General features: G+C 52.6%; 1 protein-coding gene across 1 annotated transcript in view; it reads left to right on the top strand.

Moving 5' to 3' along the window:
* The window catches only part of GPR179 (G protein-coupled receptor 179), a 37,720-nt gene extending 14,166 nt beyond the window's left edge, over positions 1–23,554 (top strand). The window contains exons 3-11 of the mRNA XM_050935347.1: positions 3,271–3,373; positions 5,172–5,401; positions 6,705–6,773; positions 9,107–9,216; positions 12,071–12,309; positions 13,730–13,868; positions 14,585–14,690; positions 16,087–16,233; positions 17,661–23,554. Of these exons, the coding sequence (XP_050791304.1) occupies positions 3,271–3,373; positions 5,172–5,401; positions 6,705–6,773; positions 9,107–9,216; positions 12,071–12,309; positions 13,730–13,868; positions 14,585–14,690; positions 16,087–16,233; positions 17,661–21,692 (5,175 nt within the window). The 3' untranslated portion in view covers positions 21,693–23,554. The remainder of the gene's footprint in view (positions 1–3,270; positions 3,374–5,171; positions 5,402–6,704; positions 6,774–9,106; positions 9,217–12,070; positions 12,310–13,729; positions 13,869–14,584; positions 14,691–16,086; positions 16,234–17,660) is intronic.
* The last annotated feature ends 916 nt before the right edge of the window (positions 23,555–24,470 follow it).

Genomic DNA, 24,470 nt, shown 5'->3' with positions numbered 1-24,470 from the left:
CCAAAGCTCAGCGGAGTTGTCGGAGGGAGCTTTTCCCTCCTGAGATCTCACTTCCCTCCACCCCCAAAGGACACTATCCTTCTTTGCAATGTCACTCCTCTTTCCAGAGTCCTTAGGAGGCAGGAAGTCCAGAGCACAATTCTGCGCTAGAACTGAAGCACTTGCTTGTAGGGTTGCCAATTCTGATTGGACATATTCCTGGAGGTTTCATCACAGGAGATGATCTTCAATTCAAGATTAATCTTTAATTCCTGGAGATGCCAGGAAAATCCTGGAGTATTGGCAACCCTACTTGCTTGCTGTGTGGTGCTGAGCACGTCCCTTCGCCTTTCGGGTGATTTCTGCATCTGTAGAATGGGGAGAATCATGTTTTCCTCTCTCACAGGGGTCACTAGCTAACATCTGACCATACAAACCGCTGTGTTAGTTAAGGACGAATCAGATTTCAAGAGTTTTCTAACCCCGCCCAACCCCCTCCGCCCCCCCTGAAGACAACACCAGTACAAAGTGTGACTTTTCCTGTAGGTCCTACAAAAATAGGCTGCTTTGTTGTGGTGTGGCAAGAATGCAGCCTGGAGATCTCACAGGAGTTTACGGGAGTGAGATTCAGGCTCCCAGCTCACTTTGAACATCCCATTTGTCTGGAATGCAGATATTTTAGCATCATTAGCATGTGCTGTTTTCCTCCCCATCCCCTAGGGCTGAGTGCTGTATAAATGCCTGGGTGATTAGATAGATAGAAACACCAGATTATAACCATGTTAAGGTAGGTCACATTTCGGGGCTTAATGTACTTGGCAGTGTCTCTTAGCCATTATATTGAGCATTCACCTCTCTAATACCCCTCCTGGCAGACCCTGGCTCAGCAGGGAGAGAGGAAGCCAGCAGCTTCTCCAAGCAGGCGCGGGATGGGGATCGAGATGGTTGCTTTAATCATTTGGGGATTAGGAGGTTCAGCGCTTGGGATCTAATGTCCAATCAGATCTCCTGCAGCCTCCAGGGCAATTTTAAATGACAAACGCAGCAAGATCCCACCCCACGCCCCTTTTGATGTAATTATCCATTAAAAAATAAATAGAAAGAAAGCGCGGCCGGCTTTGTTAATTAACGAATCTTGCCTTGTCCTGCTTCTCTTTTTGCTCCCCTCTCTCCCATGATGGGTAAATACCAGGGACACACGGCTCTCTCGCTCTCTCTGTGTGCAATTAAAAGGCTGCCTTTGAATGACTGGAGCGCTGCTTAAGTTTGCAGGGGTAATGCACTCCTGTCGGCGGAAATCATGGAATCAGCATACAAGACAAGGCATCCAGGAGCAAAATGAGAGGGATGGGATGGCGGAGGGAGGACAGGCAAACCAGGTGGGCTAACAGAGCCAAGGGTAATAATCCTGGCTCCATTAGCGTGACCTGGCTCAGAGACATCCCCCAAGAGCATTAACGAGTCTGGTGGCTCCCTGTGTCCCAAGCCCCCACTCGCTATCAGTTTCTTTGGTCTGTTTCTGGCTCCCGTGGGGGATTGCATCTCCCCATACCCACCGCATGGTTACTCGGCTCCACCTCACTTCCACCCATGGGCCAGCTACTGCCCACTTCCTGCATAGCCACTGGTCCTGCATGAGCAACGTGCGATTAGCAAAAAACAAAGCTCGTGCTTCCCCTTATGAGCATAGAGGCCTCGACTGAGATCTGGGCCCCACTGTGCAAACACATGGGGAGAGACATTCCCTGCCCCAAAAACCACTGAATAGACAAGGGGGTGGGAGGCAAAGAGAGGGGAAGTGAAGTGCTCAAGATCACCCAGCAGATCAGGGCTGGATATGAGAAGAGAACCCAGTTCGTTCTGATCCCCAGTCCAGTGTCCTACCTCGCTGAAACCTGCTGCACTGCTCCCGACTCTGGCGGACTGAGAGTTGAACCCAGTCCATCTTCCCTGCTTTCCAGGGCTCGGCCTGTTGTCTTAGATTCCAGTTTCTCGCCAATGTTGCAAGCAGCTCCACAAGCTCAAACGATGCCGACCCAGAGAAGCAGCACTCACACGGAGAGCCCTAGGGAAAAGCAGAACGCGCACTGATGAACTGGCCTGAACAGACAGGATTGCAGGGGGAGCAGAGTGGATACTTTGGGAGCTGCTGGCATCTTGCCTGGCCCAAAAGGAGCACAGGGATTGGAAGCAGTGGGCTAGGGGACCCATCACCTCTACATCCCAGACCAATAAAAGCTGTTCCCATTCTCTGATGGTCTATCACTGGCCTGGGGAACGGAGCTGGTCGCCTCAGGCCACTTCCTAGGAGCCAGGTGTTACAGCACGGGTTACGTCACTCATTGGCAGTCCTGGCACCCCTGCTGGGTGATGGCTAAGACACCTGGCCAGAGCGGAGCAGCACAGGGACTGTTGTGGGGGTAGCACCGGAGGCAGGGCTGTCTGAGCCAGCAGTATGGCCACGTGCACACAGTGGATGGTGGGGAACATGCGTTGAGAGCCAGGAGAGCGGAGATGGGGGGAGCTTGTCTCCCTCAGCTGCCTTCACCCTTTCCTTACCCACCCCCGCACCTCCTCACCCACCCCCTCTGGTTCCTTGGGCCTGCCCGGCCTCCCCTCTGGAGCCCCTGCCTTCAGTCTGCCCTGGGGGGCACGCCATATGGCAGGCAAAAGATTGATTCCTCCCCCCTAAGCAATTGCCTCCTGGCAGCAGAGCAGCGGTCGATGCTGTTGTATTAGGAACGACACGGGTGGGGAGCGGGCGGGCAGGCAGCGGGTAGGAATGCATTAGCTGCCAGCTCTTCGGTGGGTTCATGGCTGGGGCTTTCCAGCCTCCTGCCCTGCTCCCTGGTCTAGGCCTCGCATGCAATCCATCCCATTTCTCCATTGACATCTGCCTCTGGTGTGGGATCTCAACGTCCCCAGCATTAACTGGGAAGCTCTTTGCAGGCTGCCTGGGCCCAGCTTTTGCCCTCACGGTAGCAGGGATTAGTGCTTAGCAGCATTACACGTCCATTTAGGTTTTAGGAGGGGATTTGAACATCAGGCTTTTGCCGTTAATTCTTAAATGTTTAACCACTGGCTTCCAGAAATAAACTTAAAGGGACGGGGGGACCGAACTGAGCAGGGGCAGGGAACCCCTCCAGGGACAGAGCTACAGTCATACTGAAGGAAGCCATCTAGATTCCCGGCCGGGAGGGCTCGGGGAGAGGCCACACATTCCCATTGAGGCTCCAGGTTCCCCCCAGAGAAGAGGATCCGTGTCACTCACACGTGGCATGTTTTGTTTAGTGTGTCCCACAGGAAAGCCGTGGCTTCGTCCTCGGAAGATACCTCTGTCTGTGCAAGCCGGGCTTCTACGGCACAAGCAGGGCCTCTGGCGCTGACCCGTCCGGTAGGTGGTAACCCTGCCTGGCCTACCCTGGCCGGAGCATCTCCTCTGGGGGGCTGGGCTTGGCTCTTTCCTTTTGCTGCATCCACAACGCAGAGCCAAAGCTTGGTACTTGGCTCCTCCAGCGTCCCATCTTACCCGGCCCCATCGCATGCCAGCACCTCCCCAACAACACCCCTGCCCTGTTTCACAGCAGCGGAGCTGATGCTAAGTGACTTGCCCACAGTCGCGCAGAACGTCGGAGCTGAGCAGGGAGCTGAAGCCAGGTCTCCCATAGCCAAGGCTGGTGCTTTAACCACTGCACCCTCCTTCCTCTCTAGCTTCCCAGCTCTGTGACTCCACAGCACCCCCCCACCCCGCCATCTCTGAGCACCCGGCCTTTCCAAAGGGCTCCCCTTCCCAGGTGCTGCAGTTCCACCATCTGCAAATGCATCCATGGGTTTGGATCTGTGCCCTGCTTTGCCTTAACCTTGCCCTGATCTCCTGCCCAGTGCAGGAAAATACTCTTCAGCAGCAGCCAGGGATGGGTGGGACTGTAAATCACAGGGCCAAGATTAACCCTATGTGGTTGGGCCAGTTTATGTCACACCTTGAGTTAAACCAGTGATTCCCAAACTTTAACAACCTGTGACCCCCTTTCACTAAAATGTCAAGTCTTGCAAACCCCCGCTTAAAAATGAATATTTCCAGGGAAATACTCAGGTAAAGAAGAAACAATCATCAAAGCAGTGATCTTGGAAATATAAAATTTGTTTTTATGACATGCTTATTACACACTGTTTATTATTAATTACTATTTATCATTACAGTATTTTTTATTACATTATGAAAAGGGCAACACTCTTCCAAGATCTCACTTTCGTAGCTTATATCACTTTGACTAAGCCTGTTATGAGACAAGGCTCCTGTGTTTCAGCAAGGAGTATCAGATGTGAAGCAGCAGGAAGGTATTTAAGAGGCCAACTCAAAGAGTTCCTCCTGCACACGCATTCAGGTCTTGAGCAGTCCTGGCAAACGACACATATTACAAGAAAGCTTAAACTTGATCTTCATAATCATTTTAAAAACAAGACTAGCTGCCTATTTCATTTTAAAAACAGCAAAAAATATCCACCTCCCTTTCCATTTCTTATAAGGAGTCTTGGAGTTTCAATCTCCTCGCTGTGCTAGATATGCTTGCTTTGATCTGCTCAACTCTTGGAAGTCCAGGGGCTCCGGGCTGCTGGCCTCGTGCTGCTCGAGGTCCCTAAGGACAGCTCTGTTCACCATTAGGGATTTTTCCCCCCTGAGAATCCCCTGTAACATTTCATGAACCCCCAGTTTGGGAACCACTGAATTCAACTGATGCAGCTCTGGCTCTGGACCAGGCCTTAGAGACGCGCTAGCCAGACAGAAGAGCGTCCCAATGATTGCTCTGCACCTTGGGCTAGCATTGATAGCAGCGCCAAGAGGGTGCTACCAAGTCTGCATTTCACACCTACACCACGCGGGTACAGATGATGGTGCGTGGTGCAGGACAGCAGAGAATCAGGCCCAGAGGCAGTGCTGGCCCATTGGGTGCCATAAACAGGAATGTTTTTGCTCCCCCCACCCCACAACACACAATAAAAAGCGAACAGGGGGCCCCCTTGAGCTGCTCGGGGCAGTAAGCGATTGCTTAGTCTGCGTACGCCTAGCGCCGGCTCTGATCAGGCCTGGGACTGGTCACGTGAATCTGTTTTGTGGGAGGGGAGAAATCAAAGGCTGTGCAGAGTTGCGACGGCATTTTAACCTTCCCACGCGCCTCTCTTCACCCCTGCAGGCCCACAGGAAAGCTCGTCTCAGTATGCAGGGCAGTACGGAGCCGTGGACTCTGGGACCTTGCTCGAGTGCCGGCCCTGCAAGGAAGGATGCGTGACGTGTGTGGACGACACCCCGTGTTTGATCCAGGAGGATTGGTCCCTGCGAGCTGCCATCCTCTCTTTCCAGGCCTTCTGCATGCTGGCCGTCTTTCTCAGCATGCTGGTCTCCTACCACTTTCGAATGAGCAAGGCAAGGCATGCGGCGGTCACTGAGGAATGCACTTTTACTAGGGGGCCCCGCTTCTCTGCTACAAAAGAACCCGGTTCTTGGGCAGTCCTCCTCTCTGCAGCACCTCGGTGCCATATTGCGGAGCCTCCAAGACCTGGTGCAAGTTCTCTTCATATCCCTGGCAAGAGAGGAAAGCAGGATGCTAATCCCGGCTCTGAGCCCACCTCACACCGGGAAACGTTTTCAGTGGTCTCTGGTTTTCGGTGCCTCCATTTTCTGAACGCCCAACTGGAGCCTCCTTGGCACCGAGCCCCTGCAACTGCTGCTGACATTGGCTGGAGCGGGATGAGGTGTGTGTGTGCACCCCACTGCACCCCTCTGTAAATCAGGTCTTGAATGTCTCCAGCTGGGCACCCATAAACGCGAGGTACCTAAAATCAGAGGCCGCTTCAGAAAACGTTGCTTCAGCCTCGGTGAACTGGGGTGATGCTATTGATTCTCCTGCCTCAGTGGGGCATGGGAGGGTCAGCTGGCTGTGTGCAATGGGCAGGGGGCCAGCAGAACCCCATACATGCCTTAAGTCCCAAGAAAGCCCTGCTTGAGCCTTGTATTGGTGCCCTACCCAGGGGTCGATTTCCCCCCCAGCGCTCCGGAGCAGAGGACGAGAAGCCAGGTGCTCTCAGTTCTCTTCCCAGTGCTGCCTCAGAACCTGGACAGGTCACTTTCCCTGCTCTGTGCCTCAGTTTCCCCATATGGAAAATGGGGTGATATTTAACTGCTTCAGTCATGTGGGAAAGGCAGGGGGTGGGGCATCCTAATTGTTTGTGACCTGCTTTAAGGGCCTCATCCAGAAGGTGTTAGAGGTGGCAAAGTATTATTGTTAGCAGCTTGGTTTCCTGCCTGCCCCATCCATTTTCATTCACCTGGCAAGATCAATGTTTCCACATGCTCCTGTTTGTTTCCATTGACAAGGGCGCCTCCTGCTGGTGCACAGTCTCACCCGGCACACTGGATTAACTCCACTTTCATGCCACTTCCTTTTCCAATGGGATTATTTCAAGAGCCCAGGTCCAGAATATACGTAAATATATTAGTTTTATTAGAGAGGGGTGCCCGTGCCCATGGAGCTTGATTTTGGGGGGCTGCAGTAAGGATGTGGGGCATTTCCCCCCTCCAAGTAGGGGCACATTCAGGAAATACCTTCTCTGCATTCAGCTCCCTTGCAGATCCGTCCTCCACATTGGCAGCATATGCTTGCTTGGTCTGTTCCCCCACCGCATGGATTCTCTACCAGGTGTGTGTGTCTCTCCCTTTGTTTCCCTAGAGGATCCGGGCATCAGGAGTTATCCTGCTAGAGACCATCCTCTTTGGATCTCTGCTTCTCTACTTTCCTGTAAGTATCTGGCTTGCACTGGGCGGTCAGCACTCCATCCCTTGCCCTGAGAGCACCCTCACTCTTGAAGGAGCCTGGGCCGGAAAGAAGGAGGTTCAGTGCTTTCCCTCTTCTCAGACCTTCCTATCTGGTGATCTCCTTGTGCCATGGTACCTTTGATCGTAGCCAGGACACAGAGAGAGACCCCAAGGGGGCCAAATCCAGCCAGTAGAGTTATACTGGAGATGGATTCACCCCAGGAATCCCAAATGAAGGCACGCGCTGGGCAGTTAACCTGTCCCACCGCTCATGCCACGCAACTACAGGGCTATTTTGAGTGCACTGGCTTGATCAGAGCTAGCACAGATCCATCTACCCTGGCTGGGAATTATCCCACCAAACGCACCCTGAGGCTACCTCCCATGCCCTCCCACAGATCCATCATCCAGCAGAGGATTCAGAGGCTAGAACCATGTTTCAAGGCCTTGCACATACCTGACTGTCTCCAGTATCTAGTAAGAGCCGTCAGGAACTGTGTAAATTCCTAGGCAGAGAGGAGTCCTCAACTGCACAAGAACATAGACATGTCCTGCCCCTCCTCCTCGGGGACCGGCTCTGATCCTCCTGTTCCACAGGACCCTAGTTCTCTGGGGTGGGGAGCTTGTCTATTGGTAGACAACATCACATGGTCCCCTGATAGGCTCCACAGTAGCTAGGAAAGACCATGTGAGGGTTTGGGTCCAGGGGCATATTTCACACTCAGAGTTCACTAGCCGGAGGGTATGCCTACACATCGAATGCTACAGCGGTGCCGCTTCAGTGTAGACACAATCTACACCGATGGGAGAAGCTACCTCCACGAAAGGCAGTAGCTAGGTCAAAGGAAGACCAGGCCTGTGTGTTCCTGATGTTCTTCTCCCCCGAGAGCTGGGCGTGATCCAGCCAAGCTGCCTTTCTCCTGACCTACCCGGGTGTAGATCAAAGCTGATCTCAGGGCACCCCAGCCCCTGGGATCGGTCACAGTGCCCCTGCATGGGGGCGGGGGGACAAGAGGCTCCCCAGCACCTACAGAACCCCAAGGATCAACCTCTTCCCTTCAGAGCACAAGAGTCCGTGGCAGGTCTGCACACAGCTGAGGGACAGGAAGCAGCCTAGGGTGTACAAAAGGCAGATGGACAGTGGGGCTCACTCTCCTGGAAGGATTCCCTCCAGGATCCTGGCTTCCTCCTCCAGGCCAGGGGCAGCGAGAGATCTGCCATCCAACAGGGTGTGAGGGCAACTACGCTGATGGCTAATTTTGCTGGCCCGGCCACCAGCTCCCGTGAGATCATCCTTCTCAAGAACTCAAATCCCTTTTCGGCCACTGGAATTAAATTAAATGATCTTAATCCTCTCTCTGTCCTGCAAGATTTACTGCTTCCGGCCTTTCAAGAAAGCACCAGGGAAGGGGAGCGAGTCTTTTCCAAAGTAACTGGTCCTTGGGTTTTTCAGCAAATCTCTCACACGTACGTACCCTCACTCCCAAAATAAGGGGGCCGAGGAGAGTTACTTAGTTTAGTATTTGGTTAGTATTTGCTAGAATTCTCATTCTCCCTATAAACATCCAGTCCCTTCTGTGAATCGTGCTAGGGTTCCGACGCACAACACACAACACACGCACAACACTGCACAGAAGACATTGGGCCTAATTCACATTAAACTAAGGCTCTGTCTAGACCAGGGGTCGGCAACCTCTCAGAAGTGCTGTGCTAAATCTTCATTTATTCACTCTCGTTTAAGGTTCCGCGTGCCCGTAAGACATTTTAACGTTTTTAGAAGGTCTCTTTCTATAACTAAACTATTCTTGTATGTAGAGTAAATAAGGTCTTTAAAGTGTTTAAGAAGCTTCATTTAAAATTAAATTAAAATGCAGAGCCCCCTGGACCGGTGGCCAGGACCCAGGCAGCGTGAGTGCCACTGAAAATCAGCTCGCATGCCGCCTTCGGCACCCGGGCCATAGGTTGCCTACCCCGGGTCTAGACGAAGATAAAAGATGTTTTGTTAGAACTCGGGTAACTAACCCAATCCAACAACCCATCTTTTATCTGAGTCTAGATGAGCCCCAAACCCCTTTTTCCACTGCATTGGTGGCGTCCCAGGGCCTCAGTGCGGCTATTAACGTCACTGACACCCATTATAATGCCCCAAAATGCTGCCAGAGCAGTCTCATAGGTCCACAGGTGCAAACAACACCTAGGCTCCAAATCTCAGGTACAGTCCAAGCTGGCGAAGTCGGAGCAGCAAGGCCCTCCCAGCTTCCCCAAACAGAGATTTGAGCTGCCCTGGAGTCACCCCTCTCTCCCCTTTCTGTCCAGGTGTTTATCTTGTACTTCAAGCCGAGCATTTTCCGCTGCATTGTCCTGCGCTGGGTGCGCATGCTTGGGTTTGCCATCGTCTACGGAACCATCACCCTCAAGCTCTACAGGTAACACAGCCAGGGCAATGACCCATCAGACAGCACCTCTTTCTAGCAGCCCTCCCACAAGCAGCTGTTTCATAGAGTCCGAAGCCAAAAGGGGACCATTGTGATCAATCGGTCTCACCCCCCATCTGACACAGGCCATAGGACTGCCCCAGAAATAACTTCTAGAACAGAACTTAATCGGCAGCAGGGTTAAAACAAATAAAAGGAAGTTGTTCTTCACACAGCACACAGTCAACCTGTGGAACTCCTTGCCTAAGGAGGTTGTGAAGGCAGGGACTATAACAATGTTTAAGACAGAACTAGATAAATTCATGCAGGTTTTAAGTCCATTAAAAGCTATGAGCCAGGCTGGGTAAGGAATGATGTCCCTAGCCTCTGTTTGTCAGTGGGTGGAGATGGATGGCAGGAGAGTGATCACTTGATCATTACCTGTTAGGTTCACTCCCTCTGGGGCACTTGGCATTGGCCACTGTTAGTAGACAGGATACTAGGCTAGATGGACCTTTGGTCTGACCCAGTATGGCCGTTCTTATGTTCTTATATTATCTTTTCAAAAAACATCCAGTCTTGATTTTAAAACGGCCAAGGATGGAGAATCCACTCTGAGCCTCAGTAAATTTGTCCAGTGAGGAGCAGAACTGCTGACTGGTTATGTTCAATCCCCACAGGAACTGGAAATAATTTCCCTAATATATGGACTAAGTTTCACCACAGCTCAGGTGCCACGCGAGTCCAAAAGCCACTTGGTGACGATTACATCCATCCACAAATACAAGCGTATACACACTTACGCTTGACAGCCTACCAACAAAGAGCATTGGCCAGAAATTCACAACTACCTCAGGAGAACCTGGCCTCCCTGCAGTCATGTGATAGTGGGAAGGTAACAGATGTGACAAAGAAACCCCTAAAACCCTGGCCTTGTCTACACTATAATAAACAAGAGATGTCGTTGCCAGATGCTGGACCTTAGCTAAAGCCCGAAGAGCGGAACCCCATCCACAGGCCCAGTTAAGACAAGATTAAAGGGCTGGGTCCCCCTTTTCAAGGTTTTTTTCTTGTTTTTTTTTGCCATATTTCTTCCTAAGCAGTTCTTCATAATAAATTAAACAAACCTAGATCACCAGTTATTTACTGCCCCTGTTTGCCAGAAGCTGGGATTGGGTGACAGGGCATGGCTCACTCGATGATAACCTGTCTGTTCATTCCCTCTGGGGCACCTGCCTTTGGTCACTGTTGAAAGACAGGACACTGGGCTTGATGGACCTTTGGTCTGACCCAATATGGTTGTCCTTATGTCCAATTAACCATATTTTTCTTTTCCTTGCCTCAACTCAAACTTTAAATAAGATCATGCCGGTACCTGAAGGTTCACACAGATCTAACACAAACAACCGCACTCTCTCAGGATCTCCTTCTTTCGGGTCACGTGCTTTGGGCTTATCACATAGACTAACATTAAATTAAAAACTGTAATTCACCCAGGCCCAATGTCGGTCTAAAGGCACACGGGCAGATCTTGCTCCATACACGAGAGGGTCATTTTGTTTATGATAATTAATTATTTGTATTATCGTAGCACCAAGGAGCCACCTGGCCCCCCATGTGCCAGGTGCTGTACAAACACAGGACAAAAAGACAGTCCCCCACCCAAGGGGTTTACAATCTCGCTATTGAACTCACAGCCCCATGCTAGTTTACAGTGATAGCAACTCCTCACTTAAAGTCGTCCTGGTTAACATTGTTTTGTTGTTACGTTGCTGATCAATTAGGGAACATGCTCTTTTAAAGTTGTGCAATGCTCCACTCTTACGTTGTTCGGCTGCCTGCTTTCTCCGCAGCTGGCAGCCTCCCTATGCCCCCCCCAACCCCATAGCGCCTCCTGCCCACCAGCAGACCCGGCAGATCAGCACCTTCCCCCTCCTCCCCCCGCCCGCGGCTATCAGCTGGCTTGCGGCATTTAGGAGACAGGAGCAGTGAGGACTCGGCGCGCAGGCTCCCCCTCCTCCCGCCACCTCCTGCCCGCGGCTAGCAGCTGGCTTGCGGTGTTTAGGAGGGGCAGGGGAGCAGCGAGGACTTGGTGCACAGGCTCCCCCTCCCTCCCCTGCCTCCTGCCCGTGGCAATCAGCTGGCTTGCAGCGTTCAGAAGGGAGGGGGGAGGAGTGAGGACACAGCATGTGAAGTAAAGGGGGAGGAAGGGAAGGGGGAGAAGAGGCAGATCAAGGGTGGAGTGGAGTGGATGGGCTGAGGGTTGAGCCCCCTGCCCCGGCAAAGTCAGTGCCTGTGCTTGCAAGAACAGCAAAAGGTGCAGCCAGACAATCCATCCTCTCCCACTCTCTGACTCCACCACCTCAACCAAGCTTCATACTCAGCAGAGACAATTGTAATATTAAATTGTTTCTTTAAAATTGTTTAAAAGTCATACCTGTATTAAACTGCTTGTTTAAAATGTATATAATGCCTTTTGTCAGGAAAAATTTTTTTTCCCTGGAACCTAACCCCCCCCCCCCACCATGTACATTAATTCTTATGGGGAAATTGGTATTCGCTTAACATCGTTTCGCTTAGAGTTGCATTTTTCAGGAACAGAACTACAACGTTAAGTGAGGAGTTACTGTACACCTGCATGGCCTCAGACCTGATATAATTAATATTTTAATCCCCTTTTATCAGGTGGGCTATTCTTTTAGCAGTGTGATGGTGCAGACAAGATACAACGAGACTCCAGAGCACTGCGAGTGAAAGCCACCTGGCACAAAGGGACCCCTTGAAGTCCTAAGTCCGCCATCAGCTGGCCGTCGAAGGAAAGGCCCGCGGGGATGCTAGAGTCACCTCCTCCTTCTCTGTCATGCAGGGTCCTGAAGGTGTTTCTCTCCCGCTCGGCCCAGCGAATGCCCTACATGACCAGTGGGCGGGTGCTGAAGATGCTGGGGCTGATCCTGCTCTTGGTGCTCTGGTTCCTGGCCGCCTGGACGGTGGGGATGTTGGAGAACATCAATAAGAACATCCCGTTGGTGATCCGCTCCCAGACCGCCAAGGGGCTCCAGTTCTACATCTGCGACCATGATCGGTGGGACTACATGATGGTTGTGGGTGAGACCCTCCGTCCGAAGCGTCGGACATCACAAGAGAGGGAGGGGAGGGGGCCTTTAGTTTGCCCAGAGATCTCATTGTCCCAGAATCCACAAAGGTCTAAGGGGACAGAGTCCACAAATGGGGCAAGGTGCTTAAGAGACCCAGTGGGCTTGTCTGTAGGACCCAGGCTTGGGGACTTGGTGTTTCCAATCCCAGACTTCAGAGTCCACCCTGCAGTGTAAACCTAGGTTTACAATTGCTAACACGTCCTTCTGACTTGAGTCTGTGGCTTGAACTGCGTCCACATTGCAAAACGACAGGGCTTGGACCTAAGTTTCAGCAGGGCTTGGACTCTGAGCCACTCCACCTAGCAGGGTCCTAGGACTTGGGTCTTGAGCGCTTGCTGACCTGGGTCAGACTGATTTGTGTGTGGACAGAAGTAGGGGCTTGGGCTCAAACCGGAGTCAGAACCCAAGCTTAGTGTGCAGTGTTGACATACTCAGTGCGACCAGTTCTGGCCCAGAGCAATTCTCAGCAAGGAGGCAGGAAAGCCACACGCAGGTTCAATGTAAATCACATAGGGCCGGGTTTGCTTACCCTGCTCCTCAAGTGGCCCCGTTGACATGAGCGGGATTATTCCCACTTTCAGGTACCACTTGGGAGGAGCAAGAGTGGCAGAACCTGGCCTGTGATGAGGAGGGTCAGAATGGCCCCTGGAAACGTGCCTGGCTAATAACGAAAGGCCGCGCGTTAGCACTGAAATGGCCCTCATGGGAGAACCTTCTGCTGCTGGTCCTCCACTCCACCCGCTGTGCTGTGGAGGTGCTATGGCAGGCCTCTTTTCAGGCTCCCCCACCTGCCTTGGCAACATGGCGATGTCCCACTGCACTGATGGGGAGACGTGGGCCCCAATGCACAATGTCTGGGATCTGCGGCAGAAGCCAAGTAGCAGATGCTATTGTGCTTATTGCATAACCCACACACGTTGGCTTCCCCTCCTGGTCTCTCTTGCGGGTTTACTTCCACGGATGCACAGAGGGGCAAATAAAACAGAGGGGAGATCCAGGCAGGTCTCCGGGGCTGCCCCTCTTTCCCATCCCGGTCTGGACGACTCTAATAATGTGCGGTGGTTCTGGGGATCACAACGCTGCCTTCAGAACCACAGTGATTCTGCCCAGCAATCAATCTGTTCCACTTGGAAACCATTGAGGGTTTGCGGCATACAGGCCATTCTGGCTCTAGGCAGAGAGAAGTGCCCGGCGAGTGGGCACGGACGAAGGCTGAGTTCGTGCCAGTTAGCTCGCCTTAACTAGACCATCAGCTGGTTGCCACCTGCGCTCCACGGAGCACGGCTTCGCGATATAAAAAATGAATGTCCTAGAGCAACGGGCTCTGGCCTTTATTGCTCAGCTCTCCATCTCTCTTTTTCTCCTGCCAGCTGAGATGCTCTTCTTATTCTGGGGCAGCTTCTTGTGCTACGCCACCCGGACGGTGCCCTCTGCCTTCCACGAACCTCGCTACATGGGCATCGCCCTGCACAACGAGATGATCATCTCTGCGGCCTTCCACGTTGTCAGGTGGGGATGGGGAAATCGCACTGCCAGGGGTTCCCTTTGGCTGCAGGACCTGGTGCTGTCTCTGCCCGGGGTGCCCCACAGCTCAATCCAGTTCAGCTAAAAAGGGAGCTGGAGACTCATGCCTCAGCAGCAAGCACAGTCCCGTTCCCCTCTCCCGCCAGGGCCGGACCTAGATTTTGCACACCCGCTGAGGCTTGTGCTGTAGCTGTTGGTCACGGGGGCAGGTCAAGGGTAAGTGGGGACTGCACCCCCACCTTGTCCAGCAAAGGAGTGGGATAATTTAATTAGATGGGCCAAATGCTGGGGACTTTATTCGTCTTTAATCAGGCTTTTCTCAGGCCAGGCTCCCATTAGGAACGATTCCCTCCCTCCCAGCTGTGTTACATCCATGTAAAGACACTGGCGTCAATGATTTACACCAGGGTCCAGGAGAGGTGAATCAGGCCCCCGAACAAAGGCATTGTCACTGGCTGCACAAGGAAGGGACAGAGCAAAGGGGATCTGGTCCAAAGCTTTTATGTGGTACTTCTCTTGGTCCGGATCCAAAGTCCAATAGAGTGCCTAGGACGATTCCCAGCCTCCCGGCAGCCATCACTGGGGCTTTAGCCCCCAGTCCCTTTTGCAAAATGTGCCGGTAAGATTTTATTCCCCAAGGCTGTGGGGAAGAAAGACCAAGTCCGGCCCTCGGTAAATTACCTCCCCGCCTCCCCGTCTAGGTTCGTGATGGTTCCCTCGCTGCATCCCGACTGGACGCTGCTGCTCTTCTTTATTCACACGCACGTCACCATCACCATAACGCTGGCGCTGCTCTTCATCCCAAAGGTAACCGGCCTCCAGCCTCTTCCCCCAGCATTGCTCTCTCGGAGGCTGAAAACACAATCCTGCTTTCCCCTTCCAGTTAGATTCCCCTATTTAAATCCTTTACAAGCATCCAGAGCCATCCCTAACAAGCTAAGCAGCCTGTCTGCTCCCTGTGAACTGACCTGCCTGCAAGAGATAACCATTTGCAGATGCTGCAGCATTGGAAATAGAGCGGCAGATTCATCCTTGCACAGTCTGAGACAACAGCGGCACCATTTGTACCTCCCTGATTCAGAAGCTGTAGGGGACGGTGCAGCAAGGACTGCGCCATGGGGCTTTGCAGGGGGAGAGGTCAGACCCAGCCACTTGCCTTCCCTCCTCCAGCCTGCCCTGCAGTGCCCCCTCTGCCCAGGGCTGGGGTAGTGGTGCAGAGCTGGCAAGGGGTAGATAGTGCCTTGAGGGCTTGCATGTATTGCAGTGGTGGGCAATGCATTCTGGGTTATCCACTGCACAGAGAGCTGGGAGGAAGGAGGGCCAGTCACATCAGTCACTCCAGTACCATTCAGGAGTGCTGCAAAAAAATAGGGTACCAAGGCCCCCGGCAGGGGTGACGCATGATTGGCGGCCCTGGCTAGTATCTGAGTGACTGATGTGCTTACTGCCAACCATGCCGGTTAACTGGTGCAAAGCTACATTATACTGCGGGGGGGGGGGGGCGGGAGAGGGGGGAAGGGTCAGACAGACAGACAGACAGACAGGAGGCTTCTGTCTTCACTGCAGTTATCTACACCCAGGTAGCTCCTCTCGTTTGCCTCCCTCAAGGGAGTGCAGCCACATGACAGCACCCCAGCGGCTGTGTCCACACCGGTGCTGTGCGCACCCATGTTGTTGTGTTAAAGACTCCCGGGGGGTGTATCGCAGGGGTCTTTGGGCTTCAGCAGGCTAAGCCGCTCTACAAATTCTTTCCCGCTTAACTGCGGGGCAACTTTTCTGTCCTTTCTGGGGCGCACGGGGGGAATTGGGGGAAGGCACTGGAGGATCAGCAACAGTCAAGCGGAGCTAGCCCGCGTCCACACTACAGAGAGGCTGTGTTAGCAGCTGAGTTGCGCTCACTCGATCTGTAGCCTATTTCCTCTCTAAAGCTGGGCAACTGATGTTAATAGACCCACCCTGCTTGGGAGAAGCATTCACATGTGTGGATGGGATGCGAGCGAGGGGCGATGCTCTGGGTATAATTCTGCAGTGAAGACAAGCCTTAGGTCATTAAGGAGAAAGACGGGCAAGGTGGATCCAGGATTTGCAAAGGCGTCCAAGAGGAGCTAAGTGCATTTGCAGGCCAAACTCCTCAGGCTGCCCTGACAACCCCGGCTGGCAAGCAGCGAGGGCTTCAACCTGTGCCACCACTCTCTTCCCCCAGTTCTTGCACGCCAAATCGCCCCTGCGGGAGGAGATTGCGGCAGAGGTCTACGAGGACGAGCTGGACATGCGGCGCTCGGGCTCCTACCTGAACAACAGCATCACGTCGGCATGGAGCGAGCACAGCCTTGACCCCGATGACATTCGGGTGGGTGGCACACTCAGGACCTTCTTTTGACGCTAGCTATGCAGAACTGTGCAGAGTAAGAGTTGCCTTTTGCAGTCTTTCTCCTGAAGCAAACCAAAAGGGGTGGCGAGGGTTATACCTGCCCTGGGGCTTTCATGGATCTCCCTTCCCTCCTCGAGTGAGGGGTGACATCCCTCTGCGAGCATGGGACAGGGGGAGGGGAAGGGGATGGAAGCAGGGGCTGCTTCGCCTGTGCTCCAGCAGCAACCCGTAGGACAGTCAGTAGCAAAGCAGTCAATAAGGCTGACATCTACAACATCGTTGTTAGTCTCCAGCGTCAACACTCAATTGAAATGGGGGTGGGGTGCCAAGTTCAGACCTTTCTCAGGGCCTGATCCATCAGCCCTTACTCCCAGGAGTCACTCCACTGGCCTGGTGGCTCTGTCTGCCTTGCTGAAGACCCAGGCACGCAGTGCTGTGGGGCAGAGGGAGGGGTGTCACAAGTGGAGGGTTTTTCCTTTGCAGCTTGAGGGGTTAGCAATGAGGGTCTGGTTTTCCAAGGTGCTGAGCACCAGGTTTAAAAATCCTACATGAACAGATGGGGCTGGTACAATGGATGGCTGTATCCCAGCACAATCCAACCCCCCTCACCGCCGCCCTCTCTTCCTTCCAACCCCTCTTCTATAGGAAATCCAGACACATTTTACACTCCTGATCAAAAAGGAAAATGAACTCAGAGGTTGACAAGCAACATACATTTCAGAGGTTCATAGGCACAAAGGGCCAGGAGGAGCCTTCCAATGGAATTTAGGCACCTCCCTTTGAAAATCCCAGCCCTGAAAAAACACCCCTCAAAGAACTGGATGATTCAGTTTAATCAAGATTCGCTCTGTGATGTCCCGATCAGCCCAAGGACTGGGCTTAGAAACGCACGCTGGTGAGAGGGGAGGGGAAGTTGAGTAAACATGACTCAGCCCTGATTGGATCAGATTTATCTCATCTCACTTTGGGAGGCTGTATTGCTCTCCAGGATATGTGCTCCCCCATGTCGGCCCATCCTGGGAGCAACCAGGCTTGCTGTTAATTCCTGGGCTTGTAGAGAATACCTAGAGCTGGGTGGGAAATGGATTCATTTTCTGTGGAAAACTTGAGGTAGATTAAAATAAATTCTAATATGTTGGCTGAAAAGCAAAAGAGTTTGATTCTGAACTGCCCTCCGGGTGTCTCATGAACCCATTCTTTTACATAGGCCTGGCCGGCTGGTTGGCTACACTTTCTCAAACTAACAGACCTGGTCCTTTCACTCAAGGAGCAGAGGCCTATGGTTTTTGCTCCAGAGCCAAGCCAACCAAGTGGTGTTATTACACTTTGAGTTTTTATATATTTATCGGTGCTCCTTTCTTTTTATCCTCTCTCCTCTGCCTTCCCAAACTCCACCCAACCTGTAGGATGAATTAAAAAAGCTTTACACGGAGCTGGAGGTCCACAAAACCAAGAAGATGACCGCCAACAACCCTCACCTTCAGAAAAAGAGGAGCTCCAAGAAGGGCCTGGGTCGCTCCATTATGAGGCGTATCACCGAGATACCAGAGTCTGTGTCTCGGCAGTGCAGCAGAGAGGACAAGGAGAGCTCCAGCGGGGCTGGCGGCGGGAGTCGCTCTGGCTCCTACAAAAGAAGGCTTCTGGACTCCGGCAGCTCCAGCGTGAAGGTGAAAGATGACCCCTCCAAGCACAAAGCCTTCTCTCTGAGGAAGTCCCACAGCACCTACGACCATGTGCAGGACCCCAAGGAGGGCTCCTCGCCCCCCAGGCACGACAGCATCTGCAAGGAACCCCCGCTGCTAGACACCTTGATGAGGAAAAAGCTGGCCAAGAAAGCCTCCGAGAGAACCAACAGTGATTCCCTGGACTCAGCCCCCCTTGTCTACAAGTCTGCCAGTGCCCACAACCTGTTGGCAGACAAAAAACCCCTTCACCCCAAACCGTCCCCCTTGCAGAAATCCCTCAGCGTCCTCACGAGCGCCAGAGAGAAGGCCCTGCTGTTGACCAGCCGGGCATATTTGGAAGACGGCTGTGAACAAGCTGGAGAAAAGGAGGTGAAGGGGAAGGAGGGAGCTTCCACTCCTGAAACGCAATCCTCAGGGCGCGCGGATGGCACGGGGGCTGCTGAGCAGGCCCAGGAGGCAGGGAAGCAGCCGCAGAGCAACGACGTAGCCAAAGGGACTGTGAGCTCCCTCCTGCAAGACAGCTTTGACAGGGCCGCCGTTTGCCCCTGGGAGGGGGAAGTGAGCCCGCCAGAGAGCAAGGCACAGAAACACGTCACGTATACCCCGATAAAAAGCATCAGCGTCGACAGTTCTCACCTGTTGGGGAGGGCGCCCCCTGCCAGCAAGAGAACACCACCACAACCACCCATCAGGTACCAAAGCTTGGCTCATAGCCTCGAAAGGAGCGAGGTTGCCCCCTGGGACTCTCAGGAGCACATGCAGCCTGCCACAGATGCTCCCAGCCAGGGCTCCAAAGATACCTGGGCGCTGATCTACAGCTGTCCATGGGAGGTGGAGGAGCTTTCGGGAAAGACGGAGAAGGCAGAGCGGGGAGAAGATAATGTGCAACCTCCGTCTACGCCTGGGAACAGCAGGCTGCCGTTTGTACCTTCCTTTGCTGCGGAAATATGCCCGTGGGAACTGGCAGAGGAGGTGGTTTTCAATCAGAGTCAGCAGGACAAGTCGAGCGAACCAGGAGGTGCTGAGAAACCGAACAGCTCTCTGGCAAAAGCCCAAAGCCTTAAAATCCTCCCCCAGAAAAGCTCCCTCAAGGGTTTAGGGTTAGCCATCAAAGCGTTTAACCGGGCAAGGGAGAAGAGCAGCATTAAAAGAAGAAAGGAGGACGAGGGGAGCCAGAGGGAGAAAGAGAAAGAAAGAGAGGCTGGCAGTAGATGCGATAAGCCCAAACTGGCTGAAACCTCAACGCTCTCCAGTGGCGGTACGGCAAGGCAAGAGGCCACAGCCAGAGGTCCTGAGGAATGCAGGCAGAAAATCAGTAAACAAGCCACCATCTGCCCCTGGGAAGAGGAGACTACAACCCCACCCCTGCAAAACAAGGACACCAGCAAAATGTTTGAAATATGCCCCTGGGAAGTGAGGCTGGAAGAAGCAGATGGTCCCCAAGATGGGTCGGCGCCAGCCAAAGCAAGCAGCGGAGCAGAAAGGAGGAGTTCAAAAGACACAGGAGGCATCATACGTAGGAAGCTGGGGAGGGTGAGAAGCCAATGGGAATCCACGTGTCCCTGGGAGACCATAGATTCTGGCGGAGCCCTGCAACCCCTGAGCAGGGATGAGGATAAAACACCCTGTCACGCCAACCTGGACAGCAAGAATCCCGAGGCATGCCCCTGGGAAACCGTAGAGGTGATAACCAGTGTCAAAGATGAAATATGCCCTGTGGACGTGACTGAAGCTCCACCAGTGAAACAGGATAAAGATACAGCTCCCAGAGGGGACAAGAGCATCCCGCTGAAAGCAGCGGCAGGTCCAGGCAAAACACCGACGACGAGGAGCAGCCAGCGAGAGGCCATCTGCCCCTGGGAGAGCTTGGATATGGAGGAACTGTCAGCGAAAGCTGACACAAAACACACTGATCTGCCTAAAGGGACTTCAAAGAAATCTGACAGCGTTGAAAGCAGAAAAGCAGAGGTTTGCCCGTGGGAAACAGAGGAGGTCGAAACCAGTGTTAATGCTGAAACCTACCCCTGGGAGGTGGCTGATGCACCATCAGAGAAAGGAACTTTATTAAGAAAAGTTGGTTTGGCTTCCAAAGAGGATAAGAACATCAGGTCAAAAGCAATAGGTCCATCTATAACACTGGAGAAGGGGAGCAGCCAGAGAGAATCCATCTGTCCCTGGGAGACCATGGATGCGAAGGAACCACCAATAAAACCTGCTTCCAAAAGTTTTGATCTGGCTAAAGTTGCCTCCAAGAAATCGGACAGTGCTGATAAGAAAAAGGCAGAGGTTTGTCCATGGGAAAGTGCAGAGGTTGAAACCAGCATTCAAACGGAAATCTTCCCCTGGGAAGTGGCTGAAGTGCTATCAGATAAAGGGAAAGTAAAACAGGAGAGCGGTGGAGCTTACAGAGCCGGTTCAAGGGGGACTGGAGATATGCCATCTAAGAAGTTAGAAACGGGGGGCAGCCAGCGAGAATCTGTCTGCCCCTGGGAGAGTATGGACAAGGAGGAACTCTCAGTCAAGCCTGCTACTAAAAGCCTAGATCTGTATCAAGCAGCTTCAAAGAAATCGCACAGTGTTGAAAGCAAGAAGGCAGAGGTTTGTCCCTGGGAAAATGCAGACATTGAAGCCAGTGTTAAAACTGAAATCTGCCCCTGGGAGGTGGCTGAGACTCCACCAGAGAAAGGAACAAGGGAGAAAGTTGGTCTCTCCAAAGGCGACCAGAGCATCACCTCGAAAGCAGCAGCAGGTCCATCTAAAACGCTGGAGAAGGGAAGCAGCCAGCGAGAGTCCATCTGCCCCTGGGAGAGCCTGAGCGTGGAGGAATCCCCCTCTGTAAAAATGGACAGTAAAAGCTTTGAACTATCCAAAGGCCCTTCAAAGAAATCCAGCAGTGTGGAGAGCAAAAAGGCCGATGTTTGCCCTTGGGAAAGTGAGGAGGTTGAAGCCAGTGTTAAAGCTGAAATATGCCCTTGGGAAGCGTCTGGAGCTCCATCAGCTAAAGGGAAATTAAGACAGGACACAAGTCGGAGGGAGGAGACAGGTTCAAGAGGAACTGGAGACATCCCAGCTAAAAAGCTGGAGAAGGGAAGCAGCCAGCAAGAGCCCATCTGCCCCTGGGAGGACTCCTCTATAACAACTGACCTGGGCAAAATTCCGTTGAGGAAATCTGACAGCGTTGAAAGCAAGAAGTCCGATATTTGCCCTTGGGAAGGATTAGACCCAAAAGCGATTGAGAAAGCAAGTCTGAAGGCGGAAATACGTCCGTGGGACGTCGAAGGAGCCTTGTCCAGTCAGGTAGTCGTGGAAACAGCCAGCACAGCTGTCACAGAAACTCCAACATCCCAGCTGAAACAATCAAAAAGTAAACCCATGGGCCAGGCCGAACACAAGCCGCTGCATCGCCTCGTGCCTGACCCCAAGCCCCCAAGAGGTTTCAGCAAAGGCCATAGCATGATGGCAGATGTGCTCCCCTGGGAAGTGGGCGTGGCACCCATCGTGACTAGGTGTCTTAGCACAGGTAGCAACACGATGGCAGACATCTGCCCGTGGGAAGCGGAAGGGGCTCCAACGGCGGCCGCAAAGGATGAAGTAGAAACCAGCAAAGCCTCGGAGGTGCGTCCACTGGAGGCAGGAGACATCAGTCCCGTCCGTGCCACCCCAGCCGAAAGCAAAACAGCAGAAAAACGGAGAGAGGAAACCAGGGGTCCCAGCCCAACCAAATCAGATGTCTGCCCATGGGACTGTGAGTAGTTTTTTCCATGTGGGTGGGAAACGGATGCAGATGAGGAGATAAGGTGGCTTCAGCCAATGACTGCTTCAGTTCTTAGTGCAGCCTACTGCGTGTACACCAAACCTGGATTAAGGACATGACTGAATCCTACACGGACAGTGCGATGGCGTGGGTAACAAAATCCCAGATGCAAATATCCTTGATCCTCTCAGTTAGTGGACATGAACCACACTTGGACTCTCTATGGGCCACTCCTGTCAGGGGACAGTTGCAATTTTCTGCCTTCACTGAAAACCCAAGTCAACTGTGATACTCTGCAGATTCCATCCGTTGTCTGTCAACGCCTAGCGAGGTTCCATAGTGTCCTCTTTGTCAAACCAGTGGTATTGGAAAGCGTTAAGACCATCCTCAAAGCCAGCCTCACCCACTTTCACCGGGCATATGTCCAACGAGCTCATCTAAAACTGGAACTCGCTAAACAAAAAGTCTCAGCTGCGAGCTCTGGTGAAATGAGGAGGGATGTGCATGGCGTCAATCATACGATTCTCCGTTTACGTTTACAGCTATGTGTCAGTTAGCTGATCGTCTGGAAGTGCGTGGAACTACTTGGTGTGCAAACCAATGGGCCCATACAGGAGGGTAAATCAAACAATGAGAGGTCAATAAGCCTTATACCTAAAATGCCGCTCATCCTTCGTCTAACAGAGGAAACTTACTGCTCCCTTGAGCTACTTACATTGAAGTCTGTATTTTCCCAAGTCACTGACCCTCTCTCCTGGGCCTGAGACCGCCAAGGTCACCTCCTGCGAGGTCCTGAGCACTTTCACATTATTGCTGTTTAACATTTGTATTATGGTGGAGGCCCCAGTCAGGATCAAGACTCCACTGTGCTGTGCGTGGATCTGTAATGACAAAATAGTCCTTGCCCCAAAGAGCTACCAATAGCAGCAAAGGAGGGGAGCTAGCCAGTGGAGAAAACATACACACGGGGTGGGGGGGGGGGACAAGGCAACAGGGAAACAGTTGTGTCTGGTGTAATAAGCAGCACTTTGGGCACACAGCTGGAGTCTACGATTTGAAGACGACAGGTATCGAGAGACTTCTGCAATTGACAGGCTCGGACCCTGAACGTCAATGAAAAGCCTATTGTGCAGAGCCAAACAAAATGTAATAGTGAGGTGGAACAAGGGGACAAGGTCAATGCAAAGTTGAGGCCGAGGAGGAAAGGGAAGATGCTTTTCAAGTCATTGCCAACGGCCCAACTGATCACTCATCAAACGCTGCTGCCATCCTCATTCTGGCGAAGGGTAACTCCAAGATCTAGTTCAGGTTCTGAAGCTCAAGATAAACAAGCTGCTGCTCATGTTCCACTCCAGTCCTGTGTCACTCTGCTGCCTAGATTTCAAATTAATTTACCTTTAAATTCCCCACAAAGGCCCTGAACCAGTCACACAAATTTTATGCATCTGAAACGAGCCATTTTTGTTTTGTTCCAGTGATGCTGGCTCAGTGCCTGAATGTTATTTGTGAGTGAATGATTCTCTTTTCTCTTGCCACAAATCTCTACATGTCTTCCCAGGGAATAAACTAACCTTCAGGCCATTCCAATGCTTCGCTTTTAGAAACCTTGGTATTAACGAACCCCAGGGATCGGTCACCACAGTACCAGCAGTACACCTGGCTAAATACACTGCACTATTACACCACAGTCACGGGAACTCCAGCTTAAGGGTGTTTATTGTCTTAACTAACCATACCACTAACTTTCCAAAGCACTTTGTCTTTACTGGTTACTGTGCGTGTCTGGGTGATCACACCCTGTGCAAACACACCTAGGGCTATGATTCAGCTTCCCGGCACAGAAGGCAACCAAGCCTTTCCAGCAAGGGTAATCGCTTTCAACAGTGTTTTTTACTGTCAAGAATAGCAAGCCTTCACTTTCAGACTACACAGAGAAGTGTGTTTTCCTGGATGCCTTTATTATCTTGTCCCCACCCTACCCCCACCACCCATCTTTGGGTGGAGTTGGGAGATGTTAGGCCTGCTGGAAGCCCAGTCCCCAAAAGGGCCTAATGCTGCAGCAACCCGAATAAGGGCCCCTGTGCAGAGGAGGGCATATTCTGGGCACCTGAGCAGCATGGATCAATGTGGTGGGTCCTTAGGCCCTAGGCAGGAGAGCAGAAGTGGAGCTGGGCAAGGACCAAGGTGCGTCAGCAGAAGGGCGCATGGGAAGCCAGCAGTGCCTACCTGCCCACCCCATGCCTGGCTCTTAACAGTGCCTCGTTCTCCCCAGGACCAACATTTGCTGGCTCTCCCCACATGTGGGAACTGTACAACGGAAGGCGCATGCAACTTCCTCCCCCTGGAACTTCCCACGGGAGGAGACGCGGTGCCTGACGCGGGCAGCAGCAGATTGACCATGGACAATTATTGACCACAGACAGAAAGAGAAATACACAGGAAAGCTTTCCCCAAGAGGAGAGAAATGGGGGGAGAACAGCCAGGGCCAGCCTTAGAGGTCCCCACCCAGCTCCAAGCTCCGTCCAGCAGTGGTTCGCTGCCCCGGAAGTGTAGGTCTGAGACCATTACAGAGAAAGCGCTGTGAGAGAAATGCCAGTTCTACCAATTTGATCTTGTCCCTTTCCCCCTTCTCTCCAGGAGTCAGGGCTGCTCAGGACAGTAACCTCCCAGTATTCATTACCTCTGCCACCTGTTCCATTCAGATGGGAGCAGTGAGATCAGAGACAGCAAAACTGAATGTTTTAGCTTCGTCCCCCATCATGTGGCTTTGGCCCCGG

Source organism: Gopherus flavomarginatus, chromosome 25, assembly GCF_025201925.1.
Source record: "Gopherus flavomarginatus isolate rGopFla2 chromosome 25, rGopFla2.mat.asm, whole genome shotgun sequence".
NCBI lineage: Eukaryota > Metazoa > Chordata > Testudines > Testudinidae > Gopherus > Gopherus flavomarginatus.
This window is presented reverse-complemented; position numbering and strand designations above follow the sequence as displayed.